Genomic DNA, 27,799 nt, shown 5'->3' on the forward strand with positions numbered 1-27,799 from the left:
CGGGTGACGAGCTTCTGGGGCTCCGGTGAGGAGCACCGCCCCATCCTGCCCCGCGTCTCCCCCAGGCCTCCCACCGGTGACCGCACGTGCGCTCCACCGCCACCTAAAAGCCGGGAGCTTGCCGCTAAGGAAGGACCCCCAGCGATGCTACAGTTGACTCCGAACTTTCGGATGAGAATAGAAGAAAGGGTTGCCCACCAAAACCACGTATTGGCCTTTTACACAAAAGTAGGGCAGGTGGAGCCGTTAACAGTGTGGTTTTAAAGCTCCTACTAAGGCAACGGTTCCCCAAACTGCTTGCTCAGATTCACCCGCAAAGTTTTTTGAAGAGCCGACTCCCAAGGTTCCTCCTAAAACCTATGGAGGCTGATAGAATGAAAAAATGATACTATCTCAATTTAGTCTTTAGTCTTCAATATCCTGAATCTCAGGGAAGAGGATGGAGAAATGTGTTCATCCACATTTGCTGGGCAGAAAATGGAAAATGTAGACCGTGACAAGACATGAGGACGAGAAGGGGTGCATGGAATTGGGATGTTTTTCCTCCCAGAATAAAATGTTTCCTTGCTGTGTCCAAGCTCTTTTGGTTCCTGAGTTACTAGTGATAGGAAAATCTTTTCTTTACTCTCTTCATGCTAAAAACTGGTGAAAGCAACAGGAAACCGCCCGGGGTCATTTCACCAGCATGAATACATCAGAGTCACACAGGGAAGAAAAAAAGTACACATTTGACATTTATTGTACTTTTGCAGAACAAGAGTCGGATAATTGCTATCATGGTGGATTAACTTGGACAAAAATAACCAGGAAGCATCCACAGGATTAACTGTACAGCATCAATTTATTACCGTAGTAGAATAGTGACTCACTAACGATTTTTTTAGAAATAACAAGTGACATAAACACTGATAGGTGAAATACAAAACACGATAAACATTCTGTACAATGTACTTTTAGTTCTCCATAGTTTTGTTTGGTATAAAGCAAACATAGTTTGGCTCTGACATAGATGATTATTGACAGAATTTTCAAGTTCAGTGTGGGAAAGTCACCCTATCTGTGGCTCTCAATGTGAAGTTCAAACACCCCCTGGTCAGGTTCTGACTAAACTTATACATCTGTGAACAGACTAGAAATAGCAAATTGGCTGAATGTCACTTTTCTTCAAAATTTGAAAACTGAGAAACAAAAACACTTTGCCAGTTAGAACATTTCCAACTCAGTTTGGACATCTGGACATGGATCCAGTGACCATCAAACTCAGAATCAGAGCCCTCAGGAAAACTGGAAGAAATACTTGAGTTGAAGGTTTTACACCCTGAGCTGTGAGGTGAGCAGCCGACCCCAGTCAACACAACCTCACAACTCGGCTCTTGGCTCCTCCAGGACAGAGAATAGGCAGATCCACTGGCAGAGCTAGGACATTCTTATTTATAAACTAGAAAAGTGAAGGTCCCAGCCACGGCAGGTATATATTTTGGGAAAGAACAAAGCCCTTAGTACAACACTGGTCTAAGACAAAAGAGGGGAAGAGGATTTCTATGTGTAATAACATCCTGATTTAATTTTTCCCGGGGAAACAGTGAAAACACTTCCAGGCCTTAGGAAGCACATCACTTGGTCAGAGGGAAAACACCTGTAATCCCCACAGCCCCATCTTGAGCGGCCACCTACAGGGGAATATGATGCAGGAAGCAGAACCCACTGGTTTGGGGAACAGTTGAGATGCTGCAAGCACAGCTCCATTTGACTGCTGTTCTTTGTGTGGCACTTTTTTATTTTTTACTGTTTGTGATTCACCACGTTTATTTTTCTCAAATTAAAGACACATTTTGGATTGTACAAGAGTATCCTCAGCTTTCCCAGGCAGATTTCTTCAGTGCCAATATGCAGGAAATTATGAATATCAGAATTTTAAAAAGTTTTTTAATGCTATTTGGAGGTGGAAGTTCCCTTGAAGCCAGAGATCTGCTGTCTCTATGGATGGACATAAGCAAGCAGATGACCTGACTTGTAAGCCTGGTTCAAGTGTGTTTCCAAAGGCATGGAAAATAACCCTGGACACGAACTGACCCAGGGTAAGCAATGACACCACACCAACATTGGGAATGGGTCTGTAACAGCTCAAGAGAAGAACATGCTACCAACACCACTAGACAGACTTAAATGAAAGGCACACCGTGTCTATATGTCAAACAAATGGCCAAGCCAGGATATGGGTGTCTGTGCTGTTCTGGAATGCCCTCGCAGGGGGCAGTGTGGAGAAGAGACAGGATTAATGGACAGAAGGGAAGCCCATGCGAGGGCCGCACCTCCCACAGCCTGTGTCCCTTGGCCTCTCCACCTGGGATGAGGAAAAAAATCCCCAAAGCAGCTTTGCTGGAAATTGCCTTGCTGATAATTTAGGGAGATATTCATTTTATTTCAGGTCCTAACATTTAGAAAATCAAAACAGGCTGAAAGTGGTGGGGTGGAGGGAGGGGCATGTCACAATGTGCAACTTCCTACTTTCACGTGAGTTACGGGAACCGGAAATCCCCGACAGTACTTGGAGATGATGGTCGTAGATCTGAGTACACTCCAATGACAAAGCCTGTGGGAAGGCCAACTTGAAAATCCTGCAACAGGGTGACCAGAGACACATCCCCTCTCTGTTCACATACTGCTGTCAGCAGCCACATTCTTGAGGAGAGAGGCAGGAGCCCATCCATGGAAGCAGTGCCTTCACGCTGGTCCTAGGAGGTCAAGGCACCATCCCACCACCCTGCCACCTCCAACAAATCCACTTTTGTTTTTGGGGAACAGAAACCTGAAAAATGTCAAGTGAAGGTGAGCTTATTATGCAGGTGCCTGCCTGTCCTCTGAGTGCAGGAGGCCTGCTTTGAAGAAAGGTTGTTTGCAGTTTAAAAGGCCTCATTTTAATCCATCACCACAGCAAACTTTCAAGTAAGCAGAACTTAAGATGTGATTATTGCTCTTTGTTCCCAGGAGATCTGATCTCTAGGAGGGGCTGTTTTTACGTTTTCCGGTTGAGAAGCCAACTGGAGAACCAGTGAACAGATAGGTAGTGGGCACTGAGGCCCAAGACCACAGGGCAGGATGTGAGGTTTCAGGATCCATTCCTCAGTCAGCTCACTAGCCAGCAGGCTGACTTCAGATGACCTCATGGCCAGTCCACCAAGCTGGGCTGCACCTGACCAGGCCCAGGGCTCGAGCTCGATGTAAAGGAGAGGATCTCAAAACCTGGCTGGTGGCATACCTGCGCCTATCAGAGATCCTGCCAGGATGTGAGGTGGAGACTAGAACAAGGGCGGAAGCCTCATCCCTGTAGGGTTCCACCCTGGCTAGGTGTGCTGCCTGCCCCAGGAGGGCCTGGGGCTTGGGGTGCATCCCAGAAGCCACCTTGCCTATGTTCCCTTTTAAAAGCTATACTGTCATTTTAAATGCAGTGAAAGGAAAACCAGGAACTTGGCATTTTTCCCAGTGCTCCCTCTGCTCTGCATTCACCAGGGAGAGTCTTGACACTCCCCTCAATGAGACAAAGGTGCAGCTCCGAGCAGCTGGGGAAAGCCAGGTGCAGCTGCAGGGAGCCCTTCAGCACAGCCCATTTACATGCGTCCAGAACTAAAGGGAACGTTGCATCTTCCCCCAGGAGTAAACACCTCTGATGTGCCCTTAGCTTTCAGGCCAGAGATCACCACATCAGGGTCTGGGTGGAACCCCAGCCACAGGTGAGGGAGGAGACCCCCGGGAGGTGGGGCACTTCCCTCCTGTGAGTGACCTTTCCCAAAACGATACCAGATGCTGGCATCTCTGGGGAGGGGAGGGGAGAGGGCACCTCAGGTGAAAAGGTGGGAAGGCCGGGGCCCACACCTGCCCCTGTCATTCCCCTCGTCCCTTCTAGCCCATGGTCTTGTGGGCTGCTGTGGCCCGTGCCCGGGCAGTGGGCACCTTGGCCCCCTGTCCCAGCACAGCCCTCTCCCCAGACGAGGAATGTACCTTAGTGGCCTTGGATGGCTGGTGTGGGGAAGCTGAGTTCTCTGCCGGCACGAGCGGGAAGGGCATCCATCGGCACCTGGACCCAGCTGTGGATTCAGGTGACCCCAGTGGTTGTCATTCAGAGAATTCTGGCCTGGCCTGACTGCAGCTGGGCCTGTGTGCCAGCGAGGGGCATACAGAGGACATCCTGGGGCCTCACACCCCCTGCACCCAGGGCGGGGTCGGTGGGAGGCAGTTTTCACATTACCAGGAGATGGCTCAGTGGCAGCTGGCTCTGGACTGTGCCCTAGGTAGCTGACATCAGGCATCAGTGTTCAAGGTGCTGTTTGTTTTGGCAAAACCCAAGAAAGGGCAGGAAAGGCCGCACAGGCCCTGGCCTGGTCTCCTGCGCCTGTGACCTGGGGAGGCTGGGCATCCCCATGCCTGGTGTCTAGTAGCCGGGAGACGAAGGGAATCCCACATCCATGAGCAGGAGAGCAGTGGTGGGCGCCTCGGGGCTCCTGGGCACCGCTCAGTGGTGCGGTCTGGGGTCCCTGGGGACCAGGGGCTCTGTACTGCCCTCAGGGCTGGGGGCCGTGGCCAGGCTCTGCATGGCCTCCCGCTGAGACTGCTTAGCCTTGTTGTACATCAGGACGCCAGCTGTCACCAGGACAGTGCCGATGGCCGACAGGCTGGTGACTCTGTTGCCAAAAACTATAATACTGAGCCAGATGGACAAGGCGTGCTTCACGGTGCTGGCGACGCTGTAAGGACAGGAGGACAGTCACGGTCCCGCAGCTGGCAGAGGCCGAGCTGCTATGGGGCGCGCAGGGCTGGGCAGTGAGCACTCAGGGGGCCTCCTCCTTTCCTTCAGGGGCACTTTCTGTCAGGGAAGTGCCGCACGGAAGCAGGAAACGTTAACGGTGCGTTCTCATCGTCTAGACTTGACGTTCTACCCCATTGGCTTTTTTTTTTTTTTTTTTACTGAAATACTTGTAAGTAAATAATAGATATGATGACATTTTATCCCTGAAGACTGCAGCTTACTCTCTAAACAATGAGAGAACTTCCAGCATACCTGCAGTTCCGTTCAGGCACCCAGGAGAAAAGTGAGCCCTTATGGAGGCCTGTGCCTCCAGCCCCAGGACTTGTACAGTTAATATGAAGACACCCCAGGGCGCTGGCAGTGTTACCTTTTGAGTTGGGATTATGGCTATAACTTAAACTTCATTTTGTGCCTTTCCTGCCTTTTCCAAACTTCCCCTGAGTAAGTACTGCTGTTCTAATATGAATAAAACCATAAAAACAGCTTTTTCCTATCCTTTTTGAACCATCATTAATGGTCACTGAGAACTGAAGTTCGGGGAATATGTGGAAAGAGTCCCTGGCCCAGAAAGAAACAAGGGTGTGTGGCAGAGAAGTGGCGCCCCAGGCTTCAGAACAGAGTCCCAGTATTCCTAGTGGTCTCTGGGCCCCACTGTAGGGGTCGAGGTGAGAGGGCCGAGCAGAGCGCAGAGCCGGCGTGACTGGGACCGCACGCAGGTCTGCTCCTGGACTTTGGAGCAGCAGGGCAGCACAGCGCTCACAGTGGGCTCAGGTGACGTCAAGTACTTTCCAGGCTCACCTGGGCCAGACTGAACTGAGCAGAGAGGAGCGAGAACTGGCCAGAAGGGGCCATGCGTGTGCACCTGGGGAAGCTGAGGCTACTGGTGCAGCCCTGTGGTGCTCAAGAGCAGCATGAGCCAGTCAAATCGACTGCTGTCCTCATATTTGGGGACATCCTGCTTCTCCAGGGACAGTTCGGAAGTTGGGGAAAAGGACTGATGACTTGCACGACAGCGTGAGGTGGCCCAAGCTGCTGACGCCACTGTCTGGGTGTCCAGGCCTGCCAGTGACACCAGCTCATTCCTTTCTGTTGGTCACCAAAAACTCTCTAGGCTTTAAACGGAGCTCTCCCTAAACCCCTCCAGTACCTGAGTGTCCAGACCTGTGGCATCCAATATGGGAGCTGATGGCCATGTGTGGCTACTTGGATTTAAACTGAGTAGAATTAGTAAGATAAGAATTGAGTTCCTCACTGCACTCACTACCTGTCAGGTGCTCAGCAGCCACCTGTGGCTCACGGCTCCTTTCCTGCGCAGAGCGGAGAAAGCGTTCCCTCATGACAGGGACCTCACTGGTAGTGCTGTTCAGACAGAAAAACACTACAACCCTCTGCAAACTTCTGATCTAAAGCAAAGATTTCTAGTGGAGGTTTCCCTAAAAATCAACTTCACACACTTTATTTACAATTTGTATCTCAAACAGCACTAATACAAAACTGCCTAGTCATAAGGGCACATGCCCAGGGCCATCACAACACATTTGCAATCACAAGTTTTTTTATAAGACAGCAAGATTTAAAGTCTCCTCTGCAAGCAACCTGGACATTGTGTCTTGGGAGTCGCTGTACTTACCTGAAGGTCACTGGGGAGATTTTCCCCATGAGTGCGTATGCTGTGACACTCTGCAGATGGAACAGCACGCCGTCCACCAGCAGAAGCAATACGACATCCTGGCTGTACCTGAAGCTCTTTCCGCTCCTCCCGATCACCGGCAAGTCCTGTGTGCCAGACAGAAAGTGCCCTCTGTCCTTCCCCCACCACAGGAGAGGTTGGTCCCACATGCCCACTGGTCTGGGTGAACGGCGCTGAGGCACTTCTAGGGTGGTCACTGAGCAGCATTTATCAAGATGGACATGTGCACGTACACACAGCCAACCAGCCCGTGGTGAGATGCTCGGCAGCAGTCATCACCAGGGAAACGCCGATGAACCAAAACCAGGAGGCACCACCTCACACATCAGGGCGGCCACCGTAAAAGTAAATTCAAACATCGGAGCACATGGGAGATGTCTGTGCTTAGCTGGCAGGTGTGAAAGGGGACAGCATGGAGGGTCCTCAGAAAATCAAACACGGAACCACCATGTGACCGGCAGGCCTCCCCCGGGCGCCCTCGGGACTGAAGCAGGGCCTCAGGGACACTGCGCCCACGCCCACAGCAGCACGTGACACGACCAGGCGCCTGCGGACGGATGAATGGGTAAGTAAGCGAGGTCCATCCCACAACGGAGAGACTCTGCCGCCTATGCAATGTGGAGGGGCCCTGAGGACACCCTGCCCCGTGAAGCGAGCCTGTCACAAGTACTGCATGACCCCACTTACACGAGGGACCAGGAGTGGTCAAAACCAGAGACAGAGGTAGACTGGTAGTGTTGGGGCTGAGGGAGGTTCAGAACACACCTTCCCCCAAAATGCTGCTTTGGCATGAGGCAAAGGTGGTTAAAAAACAGCAGGTGTGTGACAGAAGGGCACACTGAACACTTTTTCTTCCTGAAAAGTAGGAGACAAAACCCCCAGGAGGAGGACATGCCCCTGGCTGCTGGAGCCGGTACGCAAGCCAGTGCAAGGGCTTGCCGGCCTTCGGCTGCCGGGGCTGGCACCTGTCCCCGCGGCCTCTGCCCAGCCAGGTGTGGAGCACTGGGGCTGCCCCTTTGGGCTTCATTTCCTTATGTGGGCGCCCAGGTATTAAATAAGTCTGTGAGCTCCTTAAGTCCGGTCTGCTGTCAGCCTGATTCTCAGGCCCAGCCAGAGACCCTGGAGGGAGAGGTCAGGTCTCCTCTCTAGCGGGTGGGAGTTAGTGCTTGACAGGGACAGAGCTTCATTATGACATGACAAGAAAGTTCTGGTGATGGAAGGCAGACGTGGCTGCACAACAGTGGGGATGTGCATGACGCACACCTGGAAACAGCCAAAACGTTAACTGTATGTCACATGTATCTCACCGCAATAAAAATAATTTTAGGTGTGCATATTCTTTCAGCTGACTGTTCCAATTCCTCAAACGTGTCCCAGAGAAACACCCTGACGTGCTGACATGACAGAAGTGCCCTGAGAGGTGTGTGCCACAGTGAAGAGCCCCGAGCAGGTGGGCATCCGACACCAGGTGTGTGGCCCAGGCAGGGCCACGCTCTGGAGCGCAGCAGCAGGACAGGGGAGTCTAGCAACACTTGGGGTTAAAAAAGGTCTGCAGAGATGTATACATACATTTTTATAGGTTAATGGGGTCACACCACATGCGGGTGTGTGTTGTTTCCAGCCACAGACATGCCTAGAAGGGGCTTCTGGGAGCAGGCCTGGGAGGGGTTGGGGCACACCTGTCTTGTCTCCTGTGCTGCAGCCCCGCTGATGGTTCCGCAGTGGGCACATGTTGTGTCACAATGATAATAAATAAACAAGTCTAAAACCCTCCCACAGAATTTCAAGAAGCTGCTCAGCCAGCCCCACATGCCCTGCATCAGAGCCTGCAGGCTTGGCTTCCACTTCCTCCCCCTCCTCTGCAGGGGCACGGGGCTGACTCCACCAGCCATGCCCCCGCAGGCTACCCGTGTGACCTAGAGGGCTAAACGATCTGCTCCTGATTCGCTGATGATCATGGGCAGCCAGGCGCCAAGCAGCGCCACTCCCAAACTCACCAAGAAGACCCAAGCTGGAACCAGCATCACCACGGCAGCGGCACTGGTGTAGAACTGCAGCTCCGCAGCCCTGTGGGGACAACGGGGGCACCTGACATCCCTGCACAGTAAGGCGCCTCACGGCAAGTGGCTCAGCACCTGCGCACATGGGTTTATTTCCTCCCAGGTGGCAAGGAGGGCCTGTATGAGCAGAACCAGCCAACATGGCTGCTGGGGGAGGAACGGCAGCCACTGACGAGCTGCTCACTAAGGAGCCTCAACAGGGCAGCTCCAACAGGTGCTTTTCTTCCGAATTTCAACAAAGTTCTTTCAAAGGCTACCTAAGCCAGACTGAGGAAGATGCCAGGCCTACAGGGCATTCTAAACCCCCAACTGGGCATCGAATTGGACAGTTCATTTGTCAATACTTACGAGAACCTGTATTTGTCCCCGCTGAGGAGCTTTTTCGAAAAAACATTTTGCAGACTAGAATAAAGAAAAATAGAGGTCACCACCAGTGTGAGGAGTCAGCATGGAGCCACAAGGAGACAAAACGTTCGTGTCCTCCCAAAGAGCAGTGGGGCCACACCCCAGCGCCCACCACTGCGGGGAGCTGGGCCAGCTGGATATACTCGGGTATCGCTTCACAGTGAGGGGCGCCATGCCTGTCTTCCACATACAGATGGGGGGCCAAGGCACTTGGGTTGGGTGACATGCCCGAGGTGACCCACCCATGGGTGTCAGGTATCCAGAAGCCCTACTCTAAGTGCTGCTCAAAACCCCGCTCTGAAGCACGAGTTCCTGGAAGTCGGCAGGTGCCACGGGCTGGGCAGTGAGTGAGAGCAGGAGAACAGCACAGTCTCCACACGCAGAGACCCCAGGACAGTGTGGGTACAGCTCCTGGGCAGGGCAGCCCGCCCGTGGGAAAGGAGACATGGCCAGAGAGGAAACTAGACAGTGTCCAGCTTCCCAGGAACCACAGCGGCTGGTGCTTCAGCTAATGGCACTGCTCCCTCGACTCCAGAACCAGGGGGGCTGTTTTCGGTGCAAAAACTCAGCCGTGGATGAGGTTAGACAGAAACCCTCACCACTGGGACTACAGACCCAAACACCGTGTGGGCAATACTTGGCCAGCACAGGTCAAGAGCCTTCAGAGGCGCCTGGGGACCCATGTCCCTCAGGAATTTACACTAAGGGACAGTCAGAAATTTAGGCAGAGGTGTGTGAAGACGTTCCCTGCACATCTACACAAAAAAATCAAGTCACAGCACATCTGCGAGGTGAGCGAGGGGCTGGCACGCTCGCAGGACCACAGGAGCAGCAAAGGTGAGCACAGGATGCGCTGTGCTAGAGCTCTAGGGGCCACAGGTGCCGGGGGGAGGCCTAGAGAGAATGCACCTAAATGTGAGACACGCATTAAAGGTAATTTTATGCTCTGCTAGCTGTGTCATTCAAAACCGCGAGATCAGTTGTTTCTCATCAGCAGCCACAGCAACGGTAAATGCCAGAGACCCTCTGCGCCACCGCTGCTCTTTGCAGAAACGCGGGAGCCACTGGTAATTCTGCAACAACAGGTTTTGCAGAGGCATAGGTGTGGACTCCAACACGCGCTCTGACGTGAGAGCCTGCTGCCCCAGGCTCATCCACGCAGTAGGTGGGGTGTCTGCCCCTCCTTCCCACCGCAGGCCCAGGAACACAAGCCCATGTGCTTTTCGGCCCCAGGCTGTGCTAAGTGCCCTGCCCATCCTCTGCGGCGGCCACACAGGAGGCCCTGAGTTCTGCTGTGCTTTATTAGACTGAATGCCGCCTTCACACCCCTGCGCTCAGCACTGATTAGCTCACTGCATCTCTGTGATAACTTTAGTTAATCAGGACCATGCATAGGCAGAATTTCACTCATTTTCTGAGAAAAAGTTGCCTCACTGGGATACTTACTACTTTGCTCTTCAGGAAAAGTCAGCTTCTAATGTAACTATCTTTGAATTACGAGACACAACTCTGAGTTAACCTGGATCTAAACATCCATATTTGCATGAAGAAAGGGCCATCTCTCGAGTGTTTCCACGCTCTCCATGACTCACCAGTCCATGATGTTGGTGGACAGCGCGGCCGAAAACCCCAAGATGTTGAAGCTCATCTCGGTCGCTGTGCACAGTGCCAGGCCTGCCATGACTGGGATGAGGGAGAGGTTAACCAGCAGACCTGGTGAGGGAACAACACACACACACCCACACACACACACACAGGAGGAGGGGTCAGCCGGCCCGCGGCTAGCTCCTCCTGAGGTTGTGGCCTACCAGAGCTGGACTCCAGCTCATACACACACAGATCAGATTCTATGCTACGCTGGAGGGAAAACAGAGCAAACCAAAGCCAGGCCTGTAGATATGTCCATCACCCTGCACCCCAACCCCTAGGCAGCTGGGGCCATCTCCAGGCCATTCTATTAAGAAAGGGAAAACGGGTGGGCGGGGTGCTTCAGCGCCTGCATACAAGGCTCCCTGCTGCGCGTTAGCCTCTGTGTTTCATTCTGAACCCTTGAACCAAATGGGAAGCACACCTGTTCGGCGCGAGGGGATCACATTCACTCTGGAGCCGGCTTCGGGTCTCCCCTCTCATAACTCTGCTTTAATTTCAGGTGACAGCATTGGATTTAGTTTGGAATTCAAAGCAGATGAGGGCATGGGCCCTCCTGTGTAGGGACAGAGGTGTGGCCCCCAGATGCCCTGTCCTGACCCCACAAGATGATGGGGTCCTGAGGCAGTGCTGTCTGGAGCAGCAACTCGACAAAGGCGGCAGCCAGAGACCTGAGGAGAGACCTACGGGCTTCCATAGCTGCAGGCCCAGTAGGGAGGAAGCCTGGCGTGCTGGGCCCGCTCTGCAGGTGTCCTCCGAGCACACGATCATTTGGTTCTTGTCCTCTGGGCTGCCTGGAAGTTTTTGTTGAGTGACGGACTCCGTGGTCAAAACCCACCTCAAGTCAGGAACCTTGAGGGCTGCCGTGTCCTCCAGGTCAGCTGTGCTGCCTCAGACGCAGGTGGGGCAGGCACCCCCACCCAAGGGCGTCCACAGACGTGGGGCCCAAAGGACGCTGGGGCAGCCAGAGGTGGCTACTGCTCCAGGGTCCACAAGCGCCTCTGTGGGGAGGGGACCATGCACCGCAGCCACTTCTCTGTGTGGCCCTGGGCTCTGAAATCGTGGCCCCTCGTGTCCTGATACCTGGCCATTCTCTAGTGCCTCCTCACAGGTTTCTTTTTGCTAAATTTTATCAAGATTTTATGATTGTTCTCAGCAAGACAGTTGGTTTGCTACAAGATCCACTGCAGGTGGAAGCCACATCATGTTTTAAAATCACCTGAAATAAATCCTTCCGTGCGGAAGCCATGGCTTGATATGCTCCCAGACTCACTTGTTCCCAGTTGCTTATGACTCAGTAATTGCCACTGACACTAGTGTCACCTTGTCTCGCCGCCTCCTAGGACCTTGTGCAGCTCGTCCATGCGGAGTCCAGCTGAGTCCCTGGCCTCAGCCATTGTCCCCCTCCCCCAAGGAAGGCAGTTGCCCTATTTTAAGTTGTTGTTATTTACTTAATTGAAGCAAATACTTACCTACAACTATATCTATCAGTTCTCCTGTAAGGTAAAATATTATGCATCACATGTATTATTCTGCATGTGGCTTGTTTTCATGAAACAATAATAGATATGCTGCTTTTTAAAAGGCTGGTTGGTAGGAAAACCAAGATGTGTGTGTAACGTGCATCTGGTAACAGCCTGACTGTCATTAAGGTTGAAGACTTATAAATAAATCCAGTTTGCTGAACCCTGCGGAGGACAGAGCAGCACAGCTAAGCAGCAGTGAAGAGCAGGCATTGCTTGGGAGGAGGGGGTCAGAGGACCTTGGGGAGGACCCAAGAAAGGTCAGGGGTCCAGGAGCCGCACCTGCTGGGGCCAAGCCACCCTTGTCACAGGCACCACCTCGCATGGTGTGGAAGATGGTCTCACCTTCCTGGGACGGCCTGTGGCTACCTGCCTATTCCCCTACCCAGTCCCTACCATCCCGCCAGCGGCAATGCCTCTGGCCTCTGTGTGTCAAAGTAGCTATACCCAAAGCAGAGGCAAAGACAACATTCCAGAGAGAAGGAAAGTGTGTGCCCTCCTGGAGGTGAAGCCCAGTGCCTTGGCTGCCCGGAGCAGCTCCCTGGCAGCACTGGCTGTTGGGGGAAAGGGGCTGACTGCATTGTCCAGGGCCCATGGGAGGTCCACTCACCCGTGTACTCGCCCAGGATCATCCGGGACATGATCACAGTGAAGATGGGGGCAGAGCTCTTCACCGTCTCGGCAAATGAAACTGCCACGTTTTTCAGGCTGACCAGCCCCAAAACCACTGTTGCAAACCTAAGAATAAGTGGGGGTGTCGCTGGGATGCTTGGTCTGCCTGCGGCTTGGTCCACGGTGTCAGCCAGGCTGGGGTCACACAGGGCCACTCTCCTGCCCTTCCTCCCTCTCCCCACCCTCCATGACCTTTTGGGGATGTCTTGGGCCTGGACCTCCACCCACCCACAAGGACTTCTGACACTGTAGCTCCCAGAGAAATGGAGGTGTGTTACTCCCAAACTATGATTAAGTGAATTCATGGCTGCTCCTGAAAGAATCTAATCACATCTACACAGCATTATGATCCACAAAACCTATGTGTGCTGTCCTAACATGTAGGCAGCCCTTACGACTTCATGGTTTGCGTTGGAAGCACACCCACGATCACCTGACTACAGCACCCATCACTCTTAGTGACGGGATGGGTGTTTACATACAGGCACACCTTGAGATACTGCAGGCTGGGCTCCGAAGCACTGCGATAAATGAGTCAAATTAACTGTTCCATTCCCCAGTGTGCGTAAAAGCTGTTTCTGTTTCCGCCAGACTACAGTCTATTGACCTGTGCCAAAGAAGCAATGGGTCTAAAGGACAAGGGACTACCCACATCGAGAACACCTCACTGCTAGAGAACGCTACCTGAGCGTCCAGGGAGTCCTGACCGCTGGTCACAGAGCCCCAGACAGATATAAACACCATGAAAAAGCTGAAAATGTCATGAGAACTGTCCAAATGTGATTCGGACACAAAGGGAGCAAATGCTGTTGGAAAAATGGCGCTAGCAGACTTGCAGGACGCAGGGCGGCCACAGCCTCCGGTGTGCAGGCAGTGCGGCGTCTGTGAGGAGTGGTGAGGTGAGGTCTGCCTGTGCACGGAGGGGACCCTCAGCCCAAACGTCAGGCCCATTACCTCATCAGACCCACCAACAGCATGGTCATGGTGAAGTTGGGCGGGTAGGAAAGCCGGCTTTTGTGCTGATATAAACAGCAAGGAACAAATATTTTAACACATCCAATGAACGTAGTTGACAGCATCTGCACGGCACCTGAAGGGAGACGGAGAGGCCAGCCTGAGGAGCGGGCACTCCCTTCTTGCATACAGACCACCTGCAACCCACACCCCCAGGCACAGTCCAGGTGACCCACGTGCACCTCTGTGCCTGGCAGCTTGACCCGCAAGCACACAGGGCCCCGGACAGCGAGGGCTGGGTTACCTAGCATGCTGGGCTCCCCCTCGAGCAGAGACAGGATGTACTTGTTGAGAAAGAGTGTGCAGAAACTGAAGAAGAACCACAGTGCGAGGTAGAGCAGGCCGCGGGCGCTCCACACGCCCAGGTCCGACTCGATGACAGTGGTCTCCGTGATGGTGACGGTGAGCGTGTGCTCCTCGGGGCTGCTGCCACTCTTGGCGAAAACAATCTGCTCACTTCGGGAGCCGAAGAGAGAACCCCAGGTGAGGGCTGGCTTTCCCCTGGGCTTCTCCTCGGGGCCGGGCGCCAGCTCTGCCAGGGCTTGGGGTTTAGCTGAGGACGCCATGACACTGCGCTGTGGGCACTTTTATCTCATCAGCGACAGCACCATGGAGAGGCGGGGAGCAAGGACCCCGAAGGCAAGCTCTGCCCGGCAAAGCGCCAGGGTGTGGGCTGAAAAGTTAATAAAGGGAAACATGACAGGGACTGTGAGCATTTTACAAGTTTTCATCGCCAATTTAAAATAACTTCAAAAACACAAGTACGGAATTCTGGCCTGTCCCACCCGTGTGTCAGCCCACAGCCCTGCGAATGGGGTGCCAAGAGCCCCGGGCCTGTTCCTGAGGTGAGAGCTCCCTTACTCCACCCGCCGGCAGGCCCTGCGAGAACTTGCCTCGAAAATACGATCCTGCACTCTGTCTGCAGCCCTGGTGCAGGGAGCCCTCCGGCCGACCCCACCCGGGCGCCTCGTCCATCCCGGTGTTCTCCCTCAGCTCCAGGGCAGGATCTGAGACCCCGGCCCTGCAGAGCCCCCACCAGACGGCTCCTCTTGGGCTTGGCTGACCCCGACCCAGGCCTGGGGCCTGGGCTGCCTGGTCCCTGAAGTCACAAGGGCTCTGTGCTTCCTCTTCATTCTGGGGCAGCCGACACCTCCGAGCAGGGGCCACGGACCAGGGCCCTCTCCTTGCGGATCTTGGTCCTGTCTTTTCACATTTGCTGGCTCTCCCATGCCCACAAGTGACTTCACTGTTTACCTAGTGTTTGGAGTTGTTCTTGGCGGGAGAGCTGGGCAGCCGCTGTCAGGACACTGGTTCAGCCCACCTGCCGCGGGTCAGGTTGCTGCGGGCATTGCATTTACTCTCATTTTCCCCTCAACCTTTTGATTCCTTCTTTACATCTGTGTTGGCTGGTCTCTGGCAGGTCATCGCCCAAAGACCTCCGCAGGGAACCCTGGCCCTCCCTGAATCGTTCTCAGAGCCCTTGACAGGCCCGCCCTGGTGGCCCCTGTGCACCCCAGCTTAGACAGGCTTGGGACCTGCCTCTGCCCGGTGCCCAGGGGTGTCACTGGCCCAAGACTGATGTCAAGCTACTCTCCAGACAAACCCTGCAGCATAGGACCCCCCACCTGCTTGTTGCTCAGGCCTACGGTCATGGCTACTCAAGCAAGTCCCCCACGTGAGGTCACAGGCTAGATAAGTCAGAGTTGGAGTCTCCTGAGCACGTGTTCTTCAAGTTCTGGCACTGAGATGGGTCCCAGTGACAACTGCTGCCTGTCTGAGGAGGGGTGAGTCCTTCCCCAGTGACATCAGACCCAAGGCCCTGGGCTGCGTGGCAGCCACCACAGGCTCACTGCTAAGATCTCCTGTTCCCTCGGTGTCCAACAACGGGGGCTCTTTTATTTGGGGGCACGGTTATGCATCGGAAAGGATGCCCTCATGTCTGAACCCTACCTGCTTGGTGGGTGGAGCTGGCTGCACTGCCTGGCGGGGGTGACAGTTCCTCTCCCCCGCCAGCCCCACGCTGGGAGGTGCACGCCACCACCTGCCAGCTGAGGCTTCTGCTAGGCGCTCAGGCAGGCCGCCCCATGGCGCTGCTCATCTGCCTCCAAGTGAGTGTTCAGAAGCCCCTCAGACGAACTCACGGCTTTCCCATTCCCGGAGCCTGGCTCCTACTCTGCTTCCAGGCTGGAGCCGCACAAGAGAAGACGGGGGCTGTCCTCCCCCACCCTATCTTTCAGCTCCAACATCCCTCGTCTGTCCATCCAGTGCACTTGCTTTGCCCAGTCACACCGCCACAGCCCAGTGAGCACCCATGTCTCTCCCAGGCTGCTCACATACACCCCGGCCCTTGGGATTCTAGGGCAGCCTCCCCAAATGGACCACAGATGTGCAGGGTGCACCTGGACCTTCTCTGGGCTCCCACTGCCTGGGCGAGGACAACTCCCCAATCCCTCTGGGTACCACCATGCCAGGCCACTCAAACACCCACTTCTTCCTCCTCGCCAGCCCAGCCCCCCAATTTTGTTTGGGGCAACAAGTGGTGGGAGATAGACCTCCAGGGCTCTGGAAAGCTAGAACTGGCAAATCCTGAGCTGGAGACATGGGGAGAATGGGTGCCTGTCCCCAGCTTCCCCTGCTGGAACACAGCCTGGCTGCAGGAGGGGTGAGATGCAGGACCAAAGCCCACAGGGTCCCTAAGGGCAGAGACAGAGCACCTGCATCAACGGGCCCAGACAGCACCTCCTGGCCCCCACTCAGGAGCCACGAAACCTGGTCTGTGGGCATGAGCATCCTAGCTCCCATCCTGCAGCTGGACCCTGGCCCGGGCCTTGCTGCCCCCCTCTCTCTCCTGGACCCCACTCTCTGTGTGGGCTCTGTCTCCCCAGCAGGGCTACATCCTGACACCCCCAACATTACCAGATTTCAGGGTCCAACATTACAAGGTACCCTACAACCACCTGTTTCCAAAACCGAATCTGTTTACAGGACAGGGGGTTGATGCCACACAAATATGCTTGAGGCCCAGGAAAGCTACCCCATCCCCTCTCCCGTTACAAAATGAAGCCTGAACTCAAACTGCATGCTTCCCAGTACACAGGGGGCCACACAGCTCTTCTCCACTGAATTTCCACCTGAAAAAGTCACAGCGCTCGGGGAGAACTGCTGTCAGCCGCGGGTCCTCATTCTCCCTCTACAGTCGAGGAACTTGCTAGGTCGATGCCAGGCTCCCAGTGAGGAGCCGAGGGCCATGGGCACTGAGCACCGGAGCCTAGCACTGCCTGCTTTCACCTTTGCTCAGTCAGAGATTTAAGGAACCAGGAATCACCCAGTGGCCATGAACGCATCCTCCTGTGCACAAAGACCTCCAGCAAGATGCTCATTTTAAGGGAACAAAGACTCACCCTCACAGCTCCTCTCTCAAAACTGGGTAAGTTTGCCACACAAACTGACCCGCTCAGCTCACAGAACGTGCAGGCTGTCCTCACTGTCTTCAGGGCCCTGGGACTTGCCCACGCCACAGCGGGCGCCCTGCGGGTCTGCCCCACCACCCTACTCAGCCTCGGCGTGGGTGGGCCCCCCGCTCTGGTTCCCGCTCTCCTGCCTCCATGGTGCTGCACCCGCTCTCCCTGAGTGCTGTGGCTGGGAGGCCACGAAGGGGAGCAGAGCCCTTTCCTGCCTGAGCTGGCAGTGACTGTTGACGCTGGCTGCACACTCCAATTCCCTGGAGCTCAGACAAACAAAGGGGCCTGGCTCTGCCCAGACCAGTGAGGTCAGGGAGCCACGGGTGAAGCCCGAGCATCAGAGTGGCTTGTAGCTCCTTGGCTGATCCTCACGTGCAGCCAAGTGGAGAGCCACTGCGTGGGGCCAACCCCACGGAGGCACCCAGTTCTAAAACTGAAGGAACAAAATAGCAGCGGACTCACAGACTCCAAGAAGAGAGTAGCGGTTACCAAAGGGGAGGGGTGGGGGAGGACAGGTGGGGAGGGAGGGAGGGAGAAGGGGATTGTGGGACATCATGATTGGTGCACATGGTGTGGGGGTGTCATGGGGAAGACAGTGTAGCTCAGAGAAGACAAATAGGGCCTCTATGGCATCTTACTACACTGATGGGCAGTGACTGCAATGGGGTGTGGGGGGACTCGATAATATGGGTGAATGTAATAACCACATTGTTTTACTTGTGAAACCTTCTTAAGAGTGTATATCAATGATACCTTAATTAAAAAGACAGAAAGAAAGAAAAGAAAACACCTGAGAGTGCAAATGCAAACAGATTCAAACCAAAACGGTCAGGATACGACCCTTCAGGAGTCACTGCAAGTGACAGAAGACAAAGAAAGAAGAGCCCAGCAGGCCCTTGGCTGGTGCTGACACAAGGACAGAAAACAACATAATACCAATAACGCTAGAGACACAGAACTGAAGCCTTCGGCAGCCAGCCAGAGGGCCTCAGCCACGTGCCAGTGGGTGAATCTTAGAACTGTCAGAGCACCAAAATGGCAAGACTGAATCATAGAAGGAAATAAACAATAAGGTTCCACAAAAAGCTGTTAAATATGCCAAAACCCTATATACTGTTTAGAAATAAAAACATTGAAAGCTCTGAAAGAGCTCAGAACAGGGAACTCAGGCCTGAGGCCATCTCACCACGGAGGCAGCCCAGGGAGAGTGCACGCATGCAGAGGAGGTGTGGGATGTGTGCAGGCAAGGACTATTATCTCCTAACTGTTCCGCATGCTCAAAACTTACACACAGACAAGAACCCCATCTACCTCAAGGAGTATCTGTGGTCAGAAGCAGCATCTTCCAGGCTGACATCCTTGAGCCACGGGTGCCCCCCAGCATCTACTGAGGGGCTTGTTTACACTTACACAAAAGCCCACTCGGTAAGGGCCAAATCTGCTCTTATGGACTCAGATTTCAAGCTGGATGACTGCAGTGAAGGAAGGAGGTGGGCGTGGGGCTGGGAGGGGGGAACTGGCAGCCACCACAGCAGGTGTCATTTGCCAGCTTGGCCAGCCCCTCCCCACCCAAAGGGGCCTACTCTGGGTGGTCCAGCCCAACTTCAGAGCATGAGGGTCGCCCAGCCAACCCAGCCAGCCTCCTCGAGCATCAGCCCTTGGTGATGAGGTCTAATCCAGAGCCCGAAACGTCCAGTGTTGGGTGAGTCTACACTTCCTGCTTCTTCCTGCACGCAGGGAGATGGCAGGTGCTGGGGACCCAGAGACCCAGGCATGCATGGGTTCCTTCAACAGACCAAGGTTCCTGTCCACCCAAGTCCTGAGCCAGGCCCAGGACGGCCACTTGGGCTGTCGGGAAACAACAGCCCCAGGGCACAGGGATGGCTGGCCCCTTCCCCAGACAGCTGGAGGGTCAGGAGCCCACTAAGTATGCATGGCTTCCACATCGAGTCCAGACGCCTCTGGTGTCAGAGCAAGGGGCTTTGAATGTCTTAAAAAATTAAAGTCGAGAAGACCTAATACCCACCCTCCTTAAAAGTTTTCCAAAAAGTAGAAGAGGAGGGAATACTCCCAAACTCATTCTATGAGGCCAACATCACTCTAATACCAAAACCAGGCAAAGACCCCACAAAAAAAGAAAATTACAGACCAATATCCCTGATGAACATAGATGCAAAAATACTCAACAAAATATTAGCAAACCAAATTCAAAAATACATCAAAAAGATCATCCATCATGATCAAATGGGATTCATCCCAGGGATGCAAGGATGGTACAACATTAGAAAATCCATCAACATCATCTACCACATCAACAAAAAGAAGGACAAAAACCACATGATCATCTCCATAGATGCTGAAAAAGCATTCGACAAAGTTCAACATCCATTCATGATAAAAACTCTCAACAAAATGGGCATAGAGGGCAAGTACCTCAACATAAGTAGCCAACATCATACTGAACAGCGAGAGGCTGAGAGCTTTTCCTCTGAGATTGGGAACAAGACAGGGATGCCCACTCTCCCCACTGTTATTCAAATATTTCTGGAGGTCCTAGCCACGGCAATCAGACAACACAAAGAAATAAAAGGCATCCAGATTGGTGAGGAAGGAGTCAAACTGTCCCTGCTTGCAGATGACATGATATTGTACATAAAAAATCCTAAAGACTCCACTCCAAAACTACTAGATCTAATATTGGAACTCAGCAAAGTTGTGGGATACAAAATTAATACACAGAAATCGGTTGCATTCCTATACACTAAAGATGAACTAGCAGAGAGAGAAATCACGAAAACAATTCCATTCACAATTACATTAAAAAGAATAAAATACCTAGGAATAAACCTAACCAAGGAGGTGAAAGACCTATACCCTGAAAACTATAAGACACTCTTAAGAGAAATTAAAGAGGACACTAATAAGTGGAAACACATCCCATGCTGATGGATAGGAAGAATTAATATCGTCAAAATGGCCATCCTGCCTAAAGCAATATACAGATTCAATGCAATCCCTATCAAATTACCAACAGCATTCTTCAATGAACTAGAGCAAATAGTTCTAAAATTCATATGGAACCACAAAAGAATAGCCAAAGCAATCCTGAGAAGGAAGAATAAAGCAGGGGGAATTACACTCCGACTTCAAGCTCTACTACAAAGCCACAGTAATCAAGACAATTTGGTACTGGCACAAGAACAGACCCATAGACCAGTGGAACAGAACAGAGAGCCCAGATATAAACCTAAGCATATATGGTCAATTAATATACGATAAAGGAGCCATGGATATACAGTGGGGAAATGACAGCCTCTTCAACAGCTGGTGTTGGCAAAACTGGACAGCTACATGTAAGAGAATGAAACTGGATCACTGTCTAACCCCATACACAAAAGTAAACTCAGAATGGATCAACAACCTGAATGTAAGTCATGAAACCATAAAACTATTAGAAAAAAATATAGGCAAAAATCCCTTGGACATAAATATGAGCAACTTCTTCATGAACATATCTCCCGAGGCAAGGGATACAAAAGCAAAAATGAAGGGACTATATCAAGCTGAAAAGCTTCTGTACAGCAAAGGACACCATCAGTAGAACAAAAAGGCATCCTACAGTATGGGAGAATATATTCATAAATGACAGATCCGATAAAGGGTTGACATCGAAATTATATAAAGAGCTCATGCACCTCAACAAACAAAAAGCAAATAATCCAACTGAAAAATGGGCAGAGGAGCTGAACAGACAGTTCTCCAAAGAAATTCAGATGGCCAACAGACACATGAAAAGATGCTCCACATAGCTAGTCATCAGAGAAATGCAAATTAAAACAACAATGAGATATCACCTCACACCAGTAAGGATTGCCACCATCCAAAAGACAAACAACAACAAATGTTGGCAAGGATGCAGAGAAAGGGGAACCCTCCTACACTGCTGGTGGGAATGTAAACTAGTTCAACCATTGTGGAAGCAGTATGGAGGTTCCTCAAAAAGCTCAAACTAGAAATACCATTTGACCCAGGAATTCCACTCCTAGGAATTTACCCTAAGAATGCAGCAGCCCAGTTTGAAAAAGACAGATGCACCCCTATGTTGATCGCAGCACTATTTACAATAGCCAAGAAATGGAGGCAACCTAAGTGTCCATCAGTAGATGAATGGATAAAGAAGAGGTGGTACATATACACAATGGAGTATTATTCAGCCATAAGAAGAAAACAAATCCTACCATGTGCAACAACATGGATGGAGCTAGAGGGTATTATGCTCAGTGAAACAAGCCAGGTGGAGAAAGACAAGTATCAAATGATTTCCCTCATTTGTGGAGTATAACAATGAAGAAAAACTGAAGGAACGAAACAGCAGCAGACTCACAGAAGTCAAGAATGGACTAACAGTTACCAAAGGGAAAGGGACTGGGGAGGGTGGGTGGGGAGGGAGGGATAAGGGGGAAAAGGGGCATTACTATTAGCATGTATAATGTGGGGGGGCACGGGGAGGGTTGTACAACACAGAGAAGACAAGTAGTGATTCTATAGCATCTTACTACACTGATGGACAGTGACTGTAATGGGGTATATGGGGGGGACCTGTTGATGGGGGAGTCTAGTAACCATAATATTGTTCAAGTAATTGTACATTAATGATATAAAAAAAAATCAGCTCAAAATCAGCAATCAGAATTAAAAAAAAAAAAATGAAAGTCGACTCTGTGAGATGTCTGCTCCTTCCTGACAAGACTCAAAGTCACACCCAGGTTTCCCAGATGTAAGTCCAGGAAGAGGAAATCCTGGTGCAAAATACCTCTAAAAATCGAAATCAGTCAAAGGGAGAAATAAAGTTTAAAATCCGTTTATTGCTCACAAACTGCAGTCTGGGGCTGTTTCTCTCTTTCCTGCTCCAGCAGAAGCCAAAAACTGGCCACCGCCTCACCTCTCAGGTACAGATAAGCCCTCCTCGCCCAGGTAAATACCCATTGATATGGAGATGAACTTCTCTCCAACCCTGTGAATGATGCAAATGCAGTAAAATCATACTTTTTTCCACCTCTGAACGCCTACTGATATGCAGATTTACTAAAGCCAGACGAGATATTCTGGAAATGCTCAAATTTTACCCATATCAGCTGTTTGCCAGTTCTCATTTTGTTAGGCATAAACCTGCTTAGTGGAGGAGGAACGCAGGGAGGCAAGAATCTCAAAGGGGGCGAGGCCAGGAGAGCTTAGAACAGGTTCAGACGCCTCAGAGGCTCCCAGGTGGAAATAAGGAGGGATCGCCTCTGGAGAAGGACTCGAGGCCCACGAAGGGACGAGGCTCCTGGCCTATGACAGAGGCTGCTGCCTTCCAGGAGGGGGATCAGAGCACCTTCTCTGGGGAACTCACCATTAAAGGAGAGGCCTTGAGTCTGAAAATTAGGGCCCCAAAGAGAAGCCTCGACAAAAAATGCAGCTGAGCAGCCCCTTGGCTGCTGGTCAACCCCCAGTACCTGCATCAAGAAGAAGACAGGAAACCAGAAAAACGGAAAGTGGGAGAGACGAGAGAGAAGAAAGGGCTGAAATACTAAGTGCCTATCAGCCAGAAGCTGTTGTTCAAAAGCAAGCAGAAAAGACCCCTTGTCAATCAAGACCAGGACAGCAAAAGCAAAAATCTCAGTGGGCCTCCAGCATCAGCCTGAGGGCAGACGGGCTCCCAGGAAGCCCTGACTGTGATGGGACCATGCCACAAGCAGCAAGGGGAGCCCGAGGTGGGTGGGCTCCTCCGGGTCCTGCTTCAAGCCACACCCCGCAGGCGATGCTTGGGAGAAAAGCTTCCACAATTCAGGTCTGAGGACCTTTGCAGATGAAGATCAACTGACAAGGTCAAAGATCAAAGATCGGCCCACTGGGGAGGAACAGCTGCCCATTGCTCCAGGGGAGGGGCAGACAGAGCCCTACAGCAGAGCCCAGGCGCTCAGCTGGACCGGGCACAGCCATGAGGACAAGCAGGCCACAGGTCCATCAGGAAGAGACGCCTGGGATGGAAAGGGGGTGTCTGGAGATGAAACACACAGTGGCTAAAATAACACGGCGCGTCTGCACTGTCTCAAACCACTTCTCTACAAGATGCTAACTAATCACAAGGGGGAAAAGCCCAAGTTCACCTAGGTTCACCGGCAGATGCCGCCCCGAATAAGTGATTGGAGCTGAACTGCCAGAAATGCGGCACAGACGTGCTTTTCCCCGCCTGATGCACCACTGCGGTTTTCCTGCCACAATGCATGACCACAAGTTTAATCGTGAGAAAATGTCTGGCAAATCTAAAAGTATGCAGGTCACAGAAGCTGAGGCCCGGAGGAGACCCAGAGGACATGGCCGCCCACTGATGTGTGGGTCCGGGCAGGGCCACACGCCAGAGAAGGGACCCGAGGCTGGATACCGTCTGCAGACTGGGTAATTGTACTAAGATCACATGAGATGTCAGCATCAGCATCCAAGGTCCGGATCACAGGAACCCGTGCACTACCAGTGGAGCCCTCGCGGAGTAGCGTGGTGGTCATGGAGGGCAAACACCCCCCACCCCACCCCACCCCTGAGCCAGCTGCTCCACCCAGAGGACATCCTGCCTGAGCCCACTGCAAGGAGCACGTGACGGAGCCCGGAGCAGGACCGCCCTTGTCACAACAGCTGCGGAAACGCAGCTGCCAATCCACAGAAGAACCAACACAAATGGTGGGATTTTCACACAGTACAATGCTGGACGGCAGCAAGAATGAGCAACATACTGAGCTGAGTGACACACGGGTCTTCTCAGCATGGATGATGGTTCATCTATGAAACCATCCTTTATCATCGGTAATTAACCTGAACTTAAATACTGAACAGAACATCCACTCCAGGATGCAATGAAGACCCTTGGAGGCTGTGCTGAGCTCAGACAGTTCTACTCACCAGCGTCCTGGCTGGGATCACAGCGGCCTCCCAGACTGACTCATGTGTTTCCACAGCCCATTCTTCATTCTTGGCCCGTGTGATTCAAGTCGCTTTCAGCAAAAAGCAACTTTTATCCTGCAAAAGAGTCAAGTTCAGCAGCCCTAATCTGACAATAAAACCTGACTTGAAGAGCCAACAGCTGACCTCACCCATTTGCACGGAAACAAGGCTGAGTGTGCTGGTCATGGGGCACATGGAACACTGGCTACCCCCCAGGTCACTGGTGATAACGGTCTGAGCTACAACCCTCTCAGATTCAGCACAGGACTTAACCACAGCCTTTTCTGCCCAGCATGGAGTAGGTGGCTAATAAGCTGCCTTTGCTGGGCCAGGGATGGGCTCAACCTTTCTGCTTCCCGGAGCTGTTCTTGGAATGCACATACGTAGGACTAAATGGAAGCCAGGTGCTTTGAAATATGGTGACACTTTGCAAGAAACAAACCTGTGACATCTTTACTAGTTTGAGTGCCGCACCACGTGACATGGCCCATGCTGGGGTCCAGCCTCCGACAGACCTCAAGGTGAGGGCCTCAGGGCCAGCTGGGAAAGTGCCAGGGCTCTAAAACAGAGACAAAAGCCATGGGTGCTGCTAGTGCCACCTTGGCACCTTCCCCACTGAGGTAAAGCTCACCTGGAGGTTAGTGAAAATAAAGATGACAATTTTCCCTCATCAGTTTTGCAGACCCCTCAATTCTAGGACCCACGGGCCCCAGGTCAAGAACCCCTGATTTAGAACAAACTCGAGATGTTCTCAAACACTTGATGAGGAAATCTAGATTGTTTCACACTGTCAGCAGGGTATTTTAGATACAATGTACCAAAAACATATACATTTTATACACTGTAATTCAGAAATTCCACCTCTAGGAATTTATCCAAAGAAGCAATCCAACAAAGGGTCTTATGTAGCTTTGTTCTTAAGATGGAGAAGCTGCACAGTATCCAAGTGTCCAACAAAGAATTTGTAATGTTAGGCAGGAAAATAGATATGAGCGGGGTGGGAAGAGAAAAAGGCCAGGAAAGCCCACTAAAAAGACCAAGTTAATCAGTTAAAGCTCAAAAAGTCAAGAATAACTTAGCCTGGAGTGTTTGAATCTTTCCCAGATAAAGGAAGGTACCTCAGCACAGCCCATGTCTCTATTGTGTTAATCATACAGGCCCAGCTTATTTTTTAACTTTACCTATATGTTGTTTTTTTTCTCCTTCCGGCCCTAATCAAGTAGCTTGTAACCTAGGCAACTAATTTAGCACGCAGGCCCAGCCGTAAACAACATAGTAATAGGCAGAAAGGAATCCATCTTAAAGATTGTATTTTAATACCCAGGAAGTTAAGAAGTAAGATTCTTAATTTACTCTTTAGCAAACAGACAATAACTCAGCCTACCTTGGGGGCTGGGCAGGCAGCCTGTTTGACATGCTGCCAGACCAAGACTGCTGGTATCTATCCCAGGGAGAAATCAGAGCGGGAAGTTCCTTGTGTTAAGTTAATTCTAAGTATTCAAAGACCACTTAAATCTGCAACCCCAGCCCTTAGTCACATTCCTGAAGAGTCCTTACAAGGGAGAACCCCCAACCTTTCGGGGCACTCCTCTGAGGTCACCCACACTTTCTAAGTGTGTAACCTTTTCATCTTAAACTTTCTCTTTCCAAACCTTTCAGGGTGCCTCTCCTTGCTGAGGTGGCCTGTACTTTCTCTCTCCTTAAGTAACTTTAAATAAAACTTCTATTCTGCTTCACTGTGTCTCTGCCCTTCAATTCTTTGTCGCAGTAGAGACAAGGACCCAGGAAAATACACACGCTCCCCCAACAGTAATATACTCTGGAGCAGGTGGTCACATAATGGGACACTGAGAACATTACCAAGGTAACACACTGTAGTCATACAGGTTTGGACAAAAAGTTTGTCACAGATCGAGCGCAGTCACAGGGCCTCAGTACAGTACGTTCTGACCCAGAGTACAAACGGTTCAGAAGAACGGACACCAAGTTACCAACTGTGCTCAGCTCTGGGAAGTGGAATAGAAAATCTGGTAGAATGACTTTTTTTTCCTTCTCTCCATTTTCTAATTTGTCTACATTGAAAATGAATTTCCTTAATGTGAAAGCCTTCTTTTCTTTCTCACCGTCCCTTCACATTGTTTAAAACTGTTTCATTCTATGTTTCTTGCAAGTTTAAATATCTTTGATTAGGTACATCACACTCCACTAAAAAACAGTAAATTCTAAAAAGCCACTGAACAAAGATTGCATCTCTAAATAGAAGCATGTGTTTTTTATTTATATCAAGATGGACAATGTTCAAGGCCTCAGAGCACGCCAGAAATCACCTGGCTAATCTACAGGGCCCAGGAAACCATCCGACCGCTGGAGGAAAGCGCCGGGACCCACTGGGCATTTTCAACCCAACTTACAAAATAATAGTCGGCTGGAACGAGCGCTCGGCAGGACGTCAGCCATTACATAATTCCGTTTTCTAACATCCTGGGCAGAAAAAAGGCCGAGCACAATGAATCCGTGGGCGAATTTGCCCCTAGGCTCCCGACAGATGAGGGCTTCACTAGTTCTTTCCCGGACGGCGGCCCCTGCGGTCCAGGGCCACGGCCGCCGCCGGGCCGCCTCGGTCCGGGGCTAAAGCCAAGAAGCCGCAGACAGCGGACCCCGCCCCGCCGCCCCGCGTGGAGCAACCGCGGCGGCCTCTCGAGGGCGGGCTGCCCGGGGATGCGGCCGAAACCCTGGCGTCAGTTCACAAGGCGTCGCGGCTACGCGGCCCCGGACCCGGGAGCGACCCGGACCCCGCCCGCCCCGCGCCTCGGGGGGCTCCACCCACCGGCCGGTGCAGGTCCCCGCGCCGTCGGGCCGCTGGCAGCTGCACCCCCGCCCACGTCGGGGCTTAAGGGCGCGCGGCTTTGGGGCGGGGGACGCGCCGCGGGCCGGAGAAGGCAGGCGCCGGGGGCAGGGGGCCCGCGCGAGGCCGAGGCGTGAGGAGGGGCATCCCGGGAGGAGGGCGGGCGGGGCCGGGGGGCGGGCCGGTAGAGCAGCGCCTCACCGTGGGGCGGCCAGCCTCTCTCCGCCCCCTCGGCGCGAGCAGGCCCGCGACGCGGCCCCCGCACGCGGAAGTGCTCGCAGCAGGCCGGAAGCGAGACGCGGGAAGTGACGTGCGCGGAGCCGGCCGCAGCTCGCCGCCGGGTTAGACCCGCTGCCCACCGGCCTGGGTGCCTCTGCGGCCCGGTCCGGGACGCAGCCCCGCGGCGCGGCGGGGGAAGCCAGGGACCGGGCTCCCGCGACCGCCCGTCGTCCCAGTCCGAGCCGTATCACCGCGCCACTGGCGGGGGAAGCCGGCTGACGGCGCCACCTCGGCCGCCACATGGTCAGTCCGGACCGCGCCACGAGGCCCGGCGGCGGTGTCCGAGGCAGCCCCCAGCCGCCCGACAGAGACGCCGCCGGGGAAAGGAAGCACCTGCCCAGGCAGGCGGCGGCCGCGGGCGTGGCCGCAGCAGCGGTCTGGGCCACGCCCCTCGAGGAGGCTGATTAGCGGGCTCGTGGGC

General features: G+C 52.8%; 1 protein-coding gene across 8 annotated transcripts; it reads right to left on the reverse strand.

The window, feature by feature from the left end:
- Positions 1 to 715: 715 nt before the first annotated feature.
- On the reverse strand, positions 716 to 27,750 carry SLC35E2B (solute carrier family 35 member E2B). 8 transcript variants are annotated; one of them, XM_057499612.1, is made up of 12 exons: positions 27,082 to 27,750; positions 26,666 to 26,735; positions 24,697 to 24,813; positions 24,213 to 24,329; positions 14,060 to 14,488; positions 13,756 to 13,891; positions 12,740 to 12,867; positions 10,552 to 10,642; positions 8,903 to 8,956; positions 8,492 to 8,561; positions 6,435 to 6,580; positions 716 to 4,742 (listed from the first exon to the last, which is right to left on the reverse strand). In XM_057499612.1, exons 5-12 carry the CDS (start codon positions 14,379 to 14,381, stop codon positions 4,511 to 4,513), a joined length of 1,179 nt encoding a protein of 392 aa, XP_057355595.1. In that variant the 5' UTR covers positions 14,382 to 14,488; positions 24,213 to 24,329; positions 24,697 to 24,813; positions 26,666 to 26,735; positions 27,082 to 27,750; the 3' UTR covers positions 716 to 4,510. The 8 variants fall into 8 exon arrangements, with proteins under 8 accessions (XP_057355595.1, XP_057355590.1, XP_057355588.1 ...); XM_057499607.1 differs by having other exon boundaries at positions 10,552 to 10,672; positions 27,301 to 27,747; XM_057499605.1 differs by having other exon boundaries at positions 10,552 to 10,672; positions 27,082 to 27,747.
- Positions 27,751 to 27,799: the final 49 nt, after the last annotated feature.

The sequence above is a fragment of the Manis pentadactyla genome, chromosome 4 (assembly GCF_030020395.1).
Source record: "Manis pentadactyla isolate mManPen7 chromosome 4, mManPen7.hap1, whole genome shotgun sequence".
NCBI classification, from domain to species: domain Eukaryota; kingdom Metazoa; phylum Chordata; class Mammalia; order Pholidota; family Manidae; genus Manis; species Manis pentadactyla.